The sequence below is a fragment of the Pteronotus mesoamericanus genome, unplaced genomic scaffold, assembly GCF_021234165.1.
Source record: "Pteronotus mesoamericanus isolate MK-2021 breed Mesoamerican mustached bat unplaced genomic scaffold, CSHL_Meso_final contig_78, whole genome shotgun sequence".
NCBI lineage: Eukaryota > Metazoa > Chordata > Mammalia > Chiroptera > Mormoopidae > Pteronotus > Pteronotus mesoamericanus.
In genome coordinates, this window is record NW_026555258.1 from 26785676 (window position 1) to 26801509 (window position 15834).

Genomic DNA, 15834 nt, shown 5'->3' on the forward strand with positions numbered 1-15834 from the left:
ATTCCATCTGACCAGCGTCATCACTCACATTTAATTCCCTGATCTTCTCTAAGCACCCTATGCCCTTTCATGGTTCAGTTGCTTTGTACATGCAGTTCCTCCGCCTCTTGACAGCGCACACCAGCCTCCAGCCAGGCCTGGGCCGCGCTAGGGCGCTGCTCCAGCACCGCCTGCCGCCACGCCTTCCCCCGCTTCCCCGGCGCAGCTGGCCACCCCAGTCTGCGTGCTCTCGCATTACTTTGTTCTCTCCTCTTTTAGGGTACTTACCAGGTTTTATCGTGACTGATTTGTTTTAGGCATCTGAATTCATGATCCCGAATGCTTTACAAGGGGGGATTCTATAGGTTTAATATTTTCCTATGCATGGCCCTGGCATTCAATACACGCAAAAGGCATTCGGTTAAATGTTGTAGAATGAGTGAATTTATTGCATGTTTCCTTACAAGCACCGCTCAACAGCAAAAGAAAGGAATTCAGTAAGCTACACAGAATTTACAGAAATTTTCACCCTTGGGCCTTTTCTTGTGCTGACCCTTGCTAACACCAAGGGTTTAACAATAAAATGGAAAATATCTTTAGGGGGATTAATTAATGGAACTCAGGTAAACATCTTTTTAGCGATTAGGCTTAACACAGAAAATCTGAAGTACTTGAGCAATGTATGAATAACATGTACTCTTGGCTGTTTTTGTCAAATATTTATTAGTCTGGTTTCTCACAGGAGCTGGACAATGGACCATTCAAGGCTGGAGCATCTATGCTGCTGAAGGAAAATCCACGCTCCAGCGACCAGACGCACAGATGACAGGACGGACATTGTTTTGGAAGCTCAGAAATTGGATGTAATTTCTTTTGGGGAGACAAAAGATTTCTATGCCTTAGGAAACAACTTTTAGGCTTGTTCAAGAGCTTAAACAAATCTCAGCTGACTTCTTTTTGTAAAATGTCTCATTGCAAAAATTATTTTAGTCTGGACAAATGTAAACATAGCATATCACCGGCCTGTCCCTGCGCCACAGAGAATCACACTGTTACCACCTTAAATCATGCTCATGGAATGTCTGATTTCCAGTGGCACTGTCAGAGGATGAGTCTGGAGAAAGCAAGCTGGGGCCGGAATATGGAAGGCTGTGAATGCCAGCCTATGGGACTTGAACTTCATTGGGTGTCAATGGAAGACGCTGGAAATACTTCAGGAACAAAATGACAGCCAGACCTGGTTCTCATTCTTGTGGCTGTGATGGCAGGAATGGCTTAAAGTGGGGGAAGATGAGGGAGGGGTGGGAAGTAAAGTCTTTTACTAGTGTGGTGGCAACTAACATTCAGAGTAGAATTGACAGGACCCAGTGAGAGGCTGGTACCCACTAAAATTTACAGCTGGGGCATCCCTGGCCCGAATTGGAGGTGGCGGCCACCCTGGAGAACAAGTCACTACAGGAGACAAAGCCAAACCCAGAGCCCTGACCTCCCGGTTCCACACTCGGTTCTCCTTCTACTCCAGCCACTGCCTGATCTGGAACTTTCCAACTGGCTTGAAAGACAAGCCTCAGCAGGCAACTTGATAGGGCATAACAAAAACTCAGTTAAATTACGGTGAGCATTTGCTTTTTTCTTAGACTGTGGTTAGAATTCTAGCTTTTGAGCTAACTAGCTTTGATCTTGCACCAACCATTTGCCTTTGACATCTTTTACACTTTTCTTTCAATTTCTTTCTTTTGATGATATCGCACAGATGTATTTCTTGTCTCCCAGGCTGTTAGGAGCACACACATTGGTGTGCAGAATTTCTTTGAGGGCAGTGATGTAGATAATAATATGTGGATCATTTACCGTTGATTGTTTATTATACCCAGGATGTTTCTCTGTAAAATGATGTCAAATTAATGAATATAAATAGTGAGAACCACCTGTTAGAAACAAAGTTTTAATAAAAGCACAAAGCCTGAACCATTTACATTAATTTAGGCTGGCAGGGATGCACCTGCCTTTTATTAGGCCTCTGGCTACTTAAGAACATTGTCTAACATTCGGAAGTACCTGAGAGCCAGTCACATCATCCTTTATTATAAGAGAAAGTCTTCCATTGCGCAGGAGAACCTTTCCCCCAGGTTTTTCTTCATCCTTCCTTTAAAAGATTTCACGTGGCAGCAATGAAGGGCAAAGGGGAAAGACCTTTCCATTTTAAAAAGTATGGTGTGGTTTGGCTTCTGTTAACTGGTATGTTAGCTGGAGAAAAGTGTTGTTATACATTATCTTGTGATTGGTGTAACCAACCAGTATTCGGTTCGTACTCCTGTGCAAACTACGCCCAGCACTTTCGGGCAGGCGGGCAGACCCCAGAGCGGGGTTCTGGGCTCGCAGTGGTCTCCCCTTCCAGCCCTCAGCTTCAGGGTAGTCTCAGAGTTCTTGCTCCAGCCACGCAGGCCAGGACAGCACCCCGCCCCCGCCCCGCGGACCCCCTGAGGTTAGTGGCTCTGGCAGAGCTGGGTAGGAGGCTCAGCCGGTGGAAGAGAAGCAAGCTGGGCAAGGGAGAGTGGTCACGCGGACCGGAGAGCATAGTCTGGGGCCAGAAAACACTGAGAAAGCTTTTTTTATGTGGTTCGCACAATGTCTTTGGAGGCAATGCTAAAAGAAAATTTTCAAAATGTTCTAATACTAGCATCATTCGGTGAGTGCATGGCTTCCCAAGAGTGCCATTTTAAAGCATAATCATTTGATTCTATGAGTTATGATAGATTTGTCTTAAAATTTTTAATTTTTTATTAAATATAAAAATCATGCTTAAGTGATGGCTATAATCCACGAACATTAACGAAATTTGTAGGATGTGTGGGTGGGCTAGAAACACTTTTAATTTTATAGTCTAAGGACGAAACTCAGCACCATGTACTACTGCGTTGGCCAATCCTAAAAATCTTGAGGCTGCTTTGAGGGGGGAAAAAAATTTGAAGTGCAAATGAATGGCACGTGTAATTTCAAAGTAATCCTGATTTACAGAATACATGGGTGTTTGGGTGACACAGAATAAAGGGCACACTTCAATTTTACATACAGAAGTAGCACAGTATGAGATTAATAGTTTCTATAGTACAATAGATCTAGTTACTACCCTAGCTCCGCCCACTTGTAGTTCAATAGCCCTCTGCAAATTATTTAACTTCTCTAAGACTCAGTTTCCCTACCTGTAAAATGCCTAGTGAAGTGCCTGGCAAACAGAAGATATTCAGTGACTATCAGCTCCCCTGTGACCATGGTGTTTTTTTTTTCTTTTTGTTTTTTTTCTCAAACTAAGGGTCTCAACTGATTGGTAGATTATAAAATCACCCGAGTAGGTTGCAACCAGCATATCTTAGAAACTGAAACAACAAAAAACATCAGAATGCACTGCGCATAATGGTAAGAAGTGTTCCATTATACATATGCTGAGTTTTGTTTAAGTGCGTTTTTTTACTGTGGGTTACAATCAGAAAGGTTTGGTCTCTGCTCTGTAATGAAGTTATCAGATTATTATATCAAAAACATCTTGAGGAGTGCTTCCTTTATCCAAAGAAGCCTCTATAAATATGAAGAACTTAATCAAAGTGTCCTTTACATTTTAACTTGTTGCAGTAAAAATAAGACCTGAATAATAAAGATTAATTTGATCTAATACTGTTGGGCATTAAATTCAACTTGATTAGTTTCTGTGTCATATTGACTAACGTATACTGCCAACACCAAAGTTTATAGGTGTATCATTTACAGTTGATTAAATACTTCTGGCGATTTCTACCAAAAGCTGGCTAGTAGGATCTATTATGGGAAAATTAGATACAATTTCTAAATAATTTTAAAGAAAACTTTTTAAAAGGATTGTAACTGGCCCAGTCATGAAAGCTGCTAGAGCAATAGCCCAATCCTGGTGAGTGGCAAACTCACAGGCCTTCATGAGCACATACAATGGTGTCTTGCACAGTAAAAACCAGACGGCCCAAGACAAAGCATGAGCTTCGGTCTCAGGCCTCCTCTCTCCTTCAGGTCCTGAGGTGCCACCAGCTTGACAGTATAGTGAGTCCCTAGCTGTGTTAAGATGGTGGGGAAAAGCCTCAGCAATTTGGGGTTGGCAGAGTGGGAACAACGTGCAGCAATGCAGATGGGGCGATGTTGCAGGGCAGACTACTAGGAATTATAGAATTCAATGATACACTTGAATCTCGATGTAACTGTATCTTAAAATTTTAGCCGACCAGGACAGATTGACCATTATCAGAACCACCTGTGGGACTGAAGTTTCGGAATCTCGTTTTATTACATAGGCCCCGCATGTGATTCTGATCTCCACTCAGGTTTGAACACCCTGTGCTAAAGGGACAGCAAGGATCAGAAAACAAAACAAAACAAAAGGTGGAGTTCGAAAGTAATTATCCTGACCTTATAGGTACCAGTATCAAATACTGGGTCAGAATCTGACACTTATTCAAAGTACTTCCTTTTTGGTATTATATAAAAGATACAAGTCAGCAGGTAGCAATACAGTACTTGAAATTTTCTAGTTACTGTATTTTGCTGGGTATAATGCACACTCTTTTGCCCAAAGTTTTGAGGAAAAATAAGGATGAGCATTATACATGGGTATAATGATTACATACCATGGGTATAATAATCCCGTGTATAGTGTGCACAAAACTTGGGTGTGCATTATACATGGCAAAACACGGCATTTAACAAGAAATGGTGAGTCAAAAAGTGTGAAGGAGAAAGGTCTCTTTAGATTAGAAAGAGGAACACAAGGCAGCAATCAATAAAAGTTATGATGAGTAAGCTCAGCTAGAGAGAAAGGATAAACCATCCGCCTGCCTGGTGACGGGCGCCTGGGCAGAGAACGCTCACACCGTTGGAGGTGTTGGTTCCCATTCCTCTGTCCGCAGAGCTGAGTAGGAGTAAGGCAAAAGGTGGTTCCTTCCTATTTCTACTGGGTTTGGGGTCTAGGATGAGGCTGCCTGCAGTCTTAAATTCTTTCTCTCTAAATTGAATACCATTTGGCTTGATACAGACATTGGTTTGGGCTGGGCCGTGCTTGCTGTCAAGGTCAAGTGTTGGGATTAGCACCGCAAATCCACCGGCAGGGACTGACTGTTGGCACCAGGCTTTGTCCATCATTGCCCTGAATGTGCGAAAAGGCAAACGTGAATGCCATTCTTGGGAAGAAATGGCAGCTGTGAAAAGTGAAGGAAAACACAGGAGAGAGCAAAGCCTGGGGGAAAGGACGGCGGGAAGAGACGCAAGGTAGAAAGCCAGCGCTTCGCTTCACCCGGGTCGGAGGCTCCCTGTGTGGCGGCTGCATCGGCCCCTTGGAATTGGAAGATGCCCAGAGAGATGATCTGGCATATTTCCCGCCTGCTTAATTTTTAGCTCAAACTCTAACAATGTGGGAAATATTTGGAGATCTCTCTTTCTCCCTCCCTCTCTTACCTAGAAATTACAGGAAAGGATGGGAAACAATAAAATTGACTATGAGAAAAGCCCTCATTACACATGGGTAGAACTCACTCCACAAGTCAAAGAATTTTGAAAAGTACAGGGAAGGAAGGCAGAGGGCACTAGGTCTTCCAGGGGAAGAGACAAGCTGACAGAGCAAGCTTAGTGACTGGCTCAATAATACCCCCTACCACTTGAGATTCTGTTTCTAGAGTGACAGAGGGCAGAGTTCAGAGAAGGGGCCAGCGTCACAAATGAAGACACTGGAAAGAAAAGTTGGGCCTCTCTTTGCATTTTCTTTCACTATTAGTTTCCTTCATCAGAAAACATAGCTGGGCCAAGCTGTAAGTGGGTTCACATGCACTTCACCTGTACTCCTTGCTCGATCTAGGTTTCATTTGATAAAAAGGCTCGCGAACTCCCATTCTTTTCTTCGCTGACAGGCCTAAATAATCTACATTTAGGAGGTAAAAAGCATATTTATAATATTCTTAGCCTTGGGGTCTCCAAATCAGGGTTACGAAAGAAACTGTTCTTCCACGACCCAAGATGTCCATGGAACTCATGTCCCTGTCAAAGTCACGGGTTCGGTTTTCACATTTCCAGGAGGAAAATCTGCTCCCTAGCAGTCTTTAAATGGTATCTGACAAGCATCATACACCCTCAGCCCAGGCCCCTCAACTCCATTAACATCCCGGCAAACAAAAAATATATCCACTTATCACAGTTCAATCCCACTTCAGCATCTCCAGCCACTATCTTGACATAATCATGTTCCAAAAACTGAGTGTCCAACAGCAGCAAGGGCCCATCAGGATAGACACGTTGGCGCCAATAACACTGAACTTTGGTTTCTAACTGCATTTTTTGTCAGTTTGGCTGGGAAGATTTGGACAGCTGGAAGTGAGCTTCTCCATCATTTTCTGTTTCCTTCTTTGTATCAATTTTCCACCTGTGAAGCCCAACACTCCACCACCAAGTGCAGCTGCAATTCCTGCCACTTTGAAGCCTGCAAGGAGGCCAATCGGACCCCCCACCACTCCTCCGATGAGTGCACCTGCCACGGGCAGAGCTGCCAGCTTGTATTTTGCAGCCTGTAAAAAAAAAAAAAAATTCAATTTAGAAATTGAGTTGAGAATATCTGCCTGTGGTGATGTGCATTTTCCTCTCATTACTCCTGGCAATGCCTCTCTAACTCTTGGTACATAATTAACCTCAGAGAGCGTGCGGGGAAGGAGGCCGAGAAGGTGTCCACAGGTACTGCTGGCGCTCCCGATCTCAGAATTTCGAGCACTGCACTCCTAAGAGTGGACTGCTACAAATTGATTTTACTTGCAAAAAAAAAAATCAAACCACTAACTACCTAGCTGGCTTATTTAAATGGTTTCAGCAGCCACAGATGCCCCCAAAGCTTTTATGTTGCACAGAAATTATTCCATGCTCTGTACCTGGGGTGAGAAGCAATATTCTATGGGAAAAGATGGTCTCACTCTACACAGGCTGTCAGGTCCTTAGGTTCCTGCCCCTATTGGATGCCGGCAAGCCTCTCAGCTCCTCTCCCTGAGCCTCTACAAATACTCCCCTCTAACACCAAATGCCTTATTAGTGGGGCTGCGGTTTTTTCTCTTTGAAAAAATTTCTCCCCCAACAGAATGAATACTGGAGTAGAATATTACTACAGCCATTGATTTCTTGCACTACCTATGTGTCATTTCTTCCTTATTTCCTTAATTGCTGGTTCCCTTAAGATTAAAGAGCGCAGATCAATTGGGTTAATACTACAAATTCCTGGGAGCCAGAGGAACATTGATTTGTCAGCAGGAGCAGAATCTTACCTTCCCCAAGTTTTTGGTTCCCTCTTCCACATTCGCAGCGGCAGTGTTGACATGGTTTTCAATGCTGTCAATCTTCTCCTGCTGAGACTAGATGCAAAGGAATTATGAGGGCGCGTTCCTGCTGGGACGCAGCAGAGAGCCAGTACACACTATTTTAATTCCTGTAATCAGGGCCTTGTGTACTGCAGCCTTGCTGTCTTAATAGGGGTTCATTAATAGCATCTGATAAACCGTGTCGAAAGGAGAATTTCACTTGTATGAAAAAAAAGAGGGTGACTTAATTATTAGGTAATAAAAGGGTCGCACCTCTACAGAAAAAAGCATCTCACACTAAAATTCACTCAAACATACAAACATTCTCCAAATGAATCTATTTTCCAGGAGAAAAGAAATCCAAGTAAGCATTTGCATGTCATGTTGGGTTTGATGGGGGAAAAAAGAAACCAAAATCAAACAAACAAAAAAAACCCCTCCCTAATTTATCTTTTTGAAGATTCAGTTTAAAACAGGCAAATTTGACTTGGGAGTAAAACACCCTTGATCTAATAAGTACAAATTACTACATTTTAGAAATAAGAATACAATATGATTTGCTCTGCCATGAAATCTTTCTATCAATACTTCTGATATGCAGTAAGGAGAAGAGGATGAATTTACTGTTTGTGTTCTACACTTGTACATTTTAAAATCATAACAAGTTAAAATGTTTCTGATCAAATATACTAAAAAATCACTCTGACACAACCAGAACAGTGACTCGCGGGCTCTCTGGGCAGAAGCAACGTTTCTGTCTGGAGTGTGATTTCCCTCAGCTGTGTGAGGCCCCACTACAGCATTTCTGACACGTGGCTACCGAGCCTCTGCTCACACACCTCTGGTGACGGGACTTACTACTTGCCACTAGAAGACATTCCCATCTTTAAATCAATTTTTTACACACAATTTACACATAGGCACCCATTTTAAGGGTATAGTATGAGTTCTGACAAAGGTACAAACCCCATGGTAACCACTATTGCATCAATGTATAGACTATTTAGTGTTTTTAATTCACAGAAAAAGAGAATCCCATTTTGATCCCAGTTAAATGTCCACTTCTACAATGATTGTGAAATAATTCAACCTTAATCCTGAAGCATATAATTACCCTTATATAACTGACTTCTTCGCTTATCCTGAGGCAGATATAACACTCTTCTAATTCTAATCACTTCATCTAAGAATGCGATACAAACACAACTGATGTCCCCCCCACAGTTGCTTCCTATCAGCATTATTGAAATCCCTTCCCTTTTCACGCAACCAATATGTACCTGTTCACTGCTGGACCTTTCATAGGATCCCTTCATTCTTACATTCTCTGCTACCGTCTTAAAATTTCTAACACAATCCCTAAAGCAGTTCTGTAACAGGTTCACTTCTAACATCTCGGTCAGAGACAAATACGACAGTGGTTCTCACACTTAAGTGTGCACCACAATCACCAGGACGCCTTCTCAACACAGTTGCTGGGTCCCACCCCCAGAATTTCTGATTTAGTGGGCTTGGCGCAAGGCCTGGGAATTTGCATTAAAAAAAAACAAACTTTTATTTATTTTTTTGAGACACACACACACTCACATACCCCTATTTGTTGTTCTACTTATTATGCATTCATTGGTTGATTCTCATATGTGCCCTGCCTAGGGATGGAGCCCACAACCTTGGCGTATTGGGATGATGCTCTATCCATCCGAGCTACCCCCCAGGGCCGAGATTTTGCATTCCTAATGAGCTCCCAGGTGATGCTGATGTGCACAGTGAGTCTGTGATTCTCATATTTTAAAAACCGCTAGTGTATGTACACGGTAGGTAATGGCACAAAATCTGGTCAGTTGTCCTGCGTTCAAACCCTACAACTATCACTGTGGGCCCACGGACAAATTACTCATGATCTCTGGGTGTCATTATTCTCAGTTCTCAAGTGAGAATAATGATATTTCTGCCTCACAGAGTGAAATAAGGATAGAATGAGGTAGTGTCTACACAGTGCGAGGGGAAAAACAGAAAGCCATCCTGATCGTCCCAAGAAAGCTTAACTTGCATCTTTTCTATCAAAAAATAAAAACTTTTTGCTATGATGCTTGAAAATTCCAGAGCACTAAAACATTAGATCTTACCTAGCATTCATTCATTCAGTTTTTATTTTTCTCAGACAGGAAAACTTCTTCTCTGTTAGATTTTTCCCCTCCCCGGCCCACGGACGCATACATGCCAACACCTGTGTGTATTTCTGACGCCCCATCCTTGTTTCTATTTGGGACACCCCCCGATGCTTTCCATTCTGGCTTGAGAGTCTATGCTAGAGGAGAAATCACAGGTGTAAAGTGCTACTATCAACCTTCGTATCTTGATGAATTGAGGGGTTAAAGGGAAGAGAGCCAACAGTCTCCTTTGTCTCAGCCCCAAAAGAATTCCATCAGGGTGGTGGGGGCTGCCAGGACTGCTGCTGTTTCTAATAAAAATGTGAGTCCGGACCTCTGGGAAATATCCTTTAATGCGCCCTCGTAAAAGGTTGGATACTGAAGCTCTATAATTTTTTTATACAGTAAAATTTTTATTTTAATGTTTTTTTCACAAAAATACTTTGGAATAAGTGGAGAAAGGCCCACAGACAAAACAAAGCCTGCGATTACTGTTACCTGAACGGAACGCCCCCACCACCGTCATGGCCGGGGCCCGGCGAGGCCCGTCTCAGCCGGGAGCGGACCGCACCTGCCTGCTCACTCGCCCACGCGGGGAAGTTTGCTCCAACAGGCGCGGGAACGAGGCAGGGGGCCCACCAGACCCTGCCTGGGGATCGACAGTCACCTCTCAGTCGTGCCTTCTCCTTCCCCTACTTTGCTTAGTTTAGACCCCAAACGTTGCTCATTTCTTCAAATTGTGCTTCTTGAGTAAGGAGGACTCAATGGCACCAACCCGAGTTAGGCAGCTGGCATCAGAGCTGCCAGTCAACTGTCCACAGAATGACCAACCAGACTCCATTCAAAGCCATATGTGGTCACCACTTGTCCACTGTGTCCTTGGCTCTTTATGTTGGGCCAAGCCACACACACACAGTCTTATCTCAGTACAGGAACCAAGCCCCCAGCAGCCACGGTGGCTCAGGAGCCCCCTCTCCTCTGCCCACCACACTTCCCCAGCCACTTTTACCTCTGATTTTGCTTTCATCTTCCTGAACTGTCCACATTTGACAATCTTCAAGCTCTCTTCCTGACATTATATACTTTGGTGGTTCATGTATGTTCTCAGCTTCCCTTTAGTAATGAATTATCACTTATGATGGTCACTGCAGTGTTCATCAAACTAGTATAATGCATAGACTTTTCCCTTTTTAAAGGAAAAAAAATTTTTCAAAAGACTATGTCTATGGATTTCATTTAAAGAAACACTAAATTAGGTCCCATATCTGCCTGAAAAAAATAACTGAATCAAAATTAGCTGCGAAGATGTGATCTATTAAGTTAATGTTTGTCAAGAAGAAGACAATTTGCACACTTGAAGTCAACTTTAAAACTAATGAAGAATTGCTCTTCAGTTGAATGCTGTTTTGGACAGTTATAGGCCCAGTATCTTCTGTATCAAGTAATACTTTCAACAAATCCATTCCTAAATCCATTTACATCAATAAAAATGCTCTCCCTTGAATAATCTTGCTAGTAGTTGTGCAGTTTTATTATTGTGTTTGAAAAGCTATGGGTTTCTGCCCTGGCTGGTGTGGCTCAGTGGATTGAGCGTTGGCCTGAGAACCAAAGGGTTGCAGGTTCAATTCCCAATCAGGGCACATGCCTGGGTTGCGGGGCCATGTTGCCAGTAGTGGGTGCTTGAGACATAACCACACATTGATGTTTCTCTCCCTCTCTTTCTCCTTCCTTTTCCCTCTCTAAAAATAAATAAATAAATACAATCTTTAAGAAAAGCAAGCTACGGGTTTCTGCCCTAGCATGGTTCCCTAGCATGGAGTGTGGTCCCATACACCAAAAGTTCACGGGTTTGATCCCTGGTCAGGGCACATGCCTAGGTTGCAGGTTTGATCCCTGGTTGGGGTGCCTAGGAGAGGCAACCGGTTGATGTTTCTCTCTCACTTCAGTATTTCTCTCTCTGTCAAAAATCAGTAAATGTATCCTCAGGGGAGGATTAAAAAAAAAGAGAGAGAGTCCTTAGAATACCATAAAAAAAAAAAGTTATAGGTTTCTTTAAGAAGTTAGTGCCAAAACTCCAGGTACTTTTCTTTACTACTGACCCTAAATTTTACTCAGCTTTCAAGGCCAGCTCTACCCTTAGATCTTGACCAATCCAGACAACTCTGAGCAATCCTGGTTCTGAACTCCAAAGGTATGTAAATCTTCATCCTGAATCATATGCTATCACATACGCAGAAAAGCCCAGAAACAAACATACAACTGCTATGATATACAGGCAGAATACAGGATTATGTTCACCTAGAGTAGGCAATAAATGATGTAGATGTTGGTTGACTTCAGGAGATTTAGCAACAGGGAAAGGACTGTAGGAACTATAGTACTAAAACGTCTAAAGGTAATGTTGGCAGCAAAAGTGAAATTGTAAGCAAGGTGCTTCAGGAAATCAAAGAAGAGAGGAACAAAAGTAGGAATGCAGTCGGGGTAGTAGAAAGGAAGAGGATGAGAAGTAATAGACATTATCTCATTCAGTCCTCCTATCAATTTTACAAAGCTCATTGTTGTCAAATAACATCCTGAAAGTCATATGGGTAATAAATGGAGGAGTCTGATCTAATCCATCACAACCCAGTTTTTATGCCTCCAGAGTAAAACTGGACTTACAAAGCCCCAGGGAATAAGGCAAAACGTAGAGACGAAACTGGACCTGCAGCCAGGACGGCAGGCTCTTGAGCAACTGGCCCAGCATGCTTTACATTCCCCTTGACTACGTATAGGGCTGTCTGCACAGTTACAGGAAAGAGGGCTTTTGAGCAATAAAGGTTCAAGAAAAAATGAAGCATAGTGCCCAGTACACATTAATTGATTAATATCTATTGGACCATTCCTAGATCTCTCAATGGCTTTGTGGGTTCTTTTTTTATTGTGGTAAAAATTAACATGATGTACAATTTACAGTTTTAACCATTTTTAAGTATACAGTTCAGTAACATTAAGTACATGCACAGTGTTGTGCAACTATCACAACTTTCCTATAGGTTCTGTTTTGTACTGTTCTCCATTCTTCATTGAACTTAGCACAGTACTATGCACATAGAAAGTGCTCCATAAAGAAGTGGTTAACTGGCCTAGATACCATCACGTCCATGTGATGGTAATGAGAGGATGTGGTTACTCTGGTTCCGTTCCCAAGTCATTTGGTGCCTAAATGGAGCTTCTGTGAGTCCGTGACCATGTGGTCATGAGAACTCAGTCACCCTGGGAATCGTACTCAGGGGTTCCTCTTTGAGCTTCTAACTAATAACAATCTGTCCTTATGCAGATTATTATAAATAGAACATTTGTACAGAGCTGCGTCTATAGTCAAACTCTTCCTGCGCAAACCCTCCTTAGAAGAGGGGTTAGGAATGTCTTATAAAAACTAATAGTGTATATAACTGTTAAATGGCCAAAACCTTAATTTTCCTTCATGTGCTTATGTCATTGGAAAGGAAGTATATTTGTCTTGAATGATAACTTTTTACATGTTTAGCTTATTTTTTTATATCAACTTTATTGAAGTACAATTTACATACATTATAACTCACACATTTCATATGAATGTACCAATGACTGGACAAATGTATATATTTGTAAAAACATACAGGTACAGATTTTACAAGCTGCATTAGATCAGAGATTGTGTTACAACTGAATATATCTTGATTCTAAAAACAACAAATATTTAGGATTCTTATATCATTCTCTTTTATATACAAATATATTAATAGATTGTACAGATATCAAATCCAGAAACTTCAAACATTTTACTTCTTCTGACTTAGAGGTATCAAAAAAAGGAAAATGCTTTGAACAATTTACTATATTCAATTTTAAGCATTACATTTTGAGAAAAAAAAAATCCACAAACCAGAAAACAACCTGAGCAAGGGAATAGTACTGAAAAGGCTGGAAATCATATTCTAGGGGTACATTGGAAAAATCAAGTGTTTTTAGAAGAAAATATGGTAAGGTAGTGTAGTGTGAGGAAGGATAACATTGATCTCAAAAGGTTAAAAGACTTTTATATGGAAAAGAGACAGAACTTGTTCAGCATTTGGCTCCAGGAGGCAAGAGTATCAGAGGGAAGTTCAAGTGGGATGGTTGAAGCATAAAGTATCCCTGCATCGTATAACTGTTCAAAAAGAGGCAAAAGACCATCTGTTTAAGAGTTGAGGCAAGAGTAGAAGGATTAGATTTCTAGTTGTCCTCTTACATCCTTGTTACTTCCAATTCTGAGATCGTGTGATCCAGGATCCTCTTACAACTTAAAGCCAGGTGTCAGGGACACCACAGTTCAGAAATGTACAGCCCCCAAACCACAGTTCAGTCAAGAACAAAGAGCTAAGCCCAGCCAGGAGCACTGCTCCTGCATGTGCGCACATGCATACGCACACACTCATACATCCAACCTCCCCATGATTCTTGGGATGAAAAAAATAACGTAGAAAAATTGTAACAGAAAATCCATTCTATCTTTTCCACCAAATTTACTGTAGGTTTCCTAATCTATGTTAACAATATCACTAGCTCCCCGATTATGCAGAATAAAGCCTTAATGTTTCTCTTTGACTTTTCCATCTTCTTCCAATTTCTACCCCAGAAATAGCTCAGCTGTCCTTTACCTTTACCCAGCAGTCCTCGCTTATCTGCTGGGATATGTTGCAAGATCCCCAGTGGGTGCCTGAAACTGCAGATGGCACTGACTCCCATATATACTGTGTTGTTTTGTTTTTTCCTATACATGCACACACTTCACAGCTTTTCTTTGGCATATTTGAATTGCCATCATCACTACCCTTACCCTTTGAGACCATTATTAAGTAAAATAAGGATTACTTGAACACAAGCATTGCAACACCACGAGCCAATCCGATAAACCAAGAGGGCCCTTAAGTGACTAAGGGCGGGGAGCGCGCGCCGCACGGATGCTACGGACAAAGCGGCGATTCATGCCTGGGGCCGGACAGAGCAGGGCGGCGCCAGATGCCACCGCGCTAGCCAGAACTATGTGCATTTAAAACTTATAAATTATCTTTGGAATTTTGCATGTAATATTTTCAGACCATGGCTGACCACAGTACCTGAAACCATGGAAAGCAAAATTGCAGAAAGTACCACCACAGAGAAGGAGGACCTACTACACTTGTATCGCCATTGCTCTGGTGAAACTCTTGCAGTTGATTCCTGACTAGTCATCCTGCCTACGACCTCCCCCTCCCAAGGCCATTGTTCTCACTGCTAACGGTGACCTTTCTAAAGCCGGAATGGATGGCTCACTCCACTCTAACCTGCTCAGAAAACTACATGGGCTCCTACGAAGTGAAGTCCAGATTCTTTGGAATGGCCTTGCATGCCATCTCAGCCTCACCCGAACCCTCCCTGCTTCGCTTGCCCTGATGCTTTGGCACCTTTTGCTTTGACTCCTCCGCAGTACCTGTCATTCCTGAAATGTATTGTGCTGCGTGGCTTTGTTCAGCTGTTTCAAATGCACCCCCTCACTCCACCTGTGGACACTTTACTCCATTTTCAAGACTCAAGCAGATGCTACTTATCTTGTAAAGCTACCCTAATACTTCCACCTCTCAGCCCCTGCCTCCTTCTTTGCAATTAAGTGCTTCTTCTTGGAGCTTACAATACTTCTCATCATATCTTATTTTTGCATTTAACAATCATGCTTGAAATTTCAGTTTTGGGGTCCAAGCTTATCTCTATATTTCTTTCTATATCCGACCTTGTCAGACCCCCAATGCCAAGGATCTAACACAGAAGCTTTTATGTAACAAGCCCTTAATAAATGTTTATTGAACTGATCTGGAGCAGTCTTAAAAATTGTTGTAACTTCTATTAAAATTTTAATCAAAAGCCTAGTGATTGATATAAGCCTTTTAGCTATTAATCTAACATCTATGGGCCAAAAACAGTTATATACTTACATTCACTAGGAGTGAGAATTCTGTGACCAGTTGGCTAAGTTCAATTAAGTCCTTCAAAAAAGAGAAAAAAGAGGAAGTGACTTACTTTTATGCCTCACAGTTACCAAAAGGGAAAAAAAAAATTTAAACATACCGCTTCTAAGATTTCCCATGATTCTGCAGCGTTTTGATCTCGAGGAATTTCAGGCAATGCATATATCTGAGTCATACTCTGAGGATCGGCTTCAGCTTCAGCTTCAGCAGTATGAAATGCTCCTGGAAGAACAGAGCCTCATGGTTAGAGTTTATTTGTTTTGCTACAATGGCGATAGCATGAATCAATACCATAAAAAGTTGTCATGTAAAATGGTTAGTAACTGAATTCAGGCTAAAAGTAAACTGATTATT

The 15834-nt window shown here is 42.1% G+C and overlaps 1 protein-coding gene across 4 annotated transcripts in view; it reads right to left on the reverse strand.

Moving 5' to 3' along the window:
• Positions 1–1112: 1112 nt before the first annotated feature.
• Positions 1113–15834, reverse strand: part of STX17 (syntaxin 17) — a 59002-nt gene continuing 44280 nt past the window's right edge. For all 4 annotated transcript variants that reach the window (XM_054584615.1, XM_054584617.1, XM_054584614.1 and 1 more), the window contains exons 5-8: positions 15581–15702; positions 15448–15498; positions 7293–7379; positions 1113–6551 (exon numbers count right to left, since the gene is read on the reverse strand). In XM_054584615.1, the coding sequence (XP_054440590.1) occupies positions 6312–6551; positions 7293–7379; positions 15448–15498; positions 15581–15702 (500 nt within the window). In that variant the 3' untranslated portion in view covers positions 1113–6311. The remainder of the gene's footprint in view (positions 6552–7292; positions 7380–15447; positions 15499–15580; positions 15703–15834) is intronic.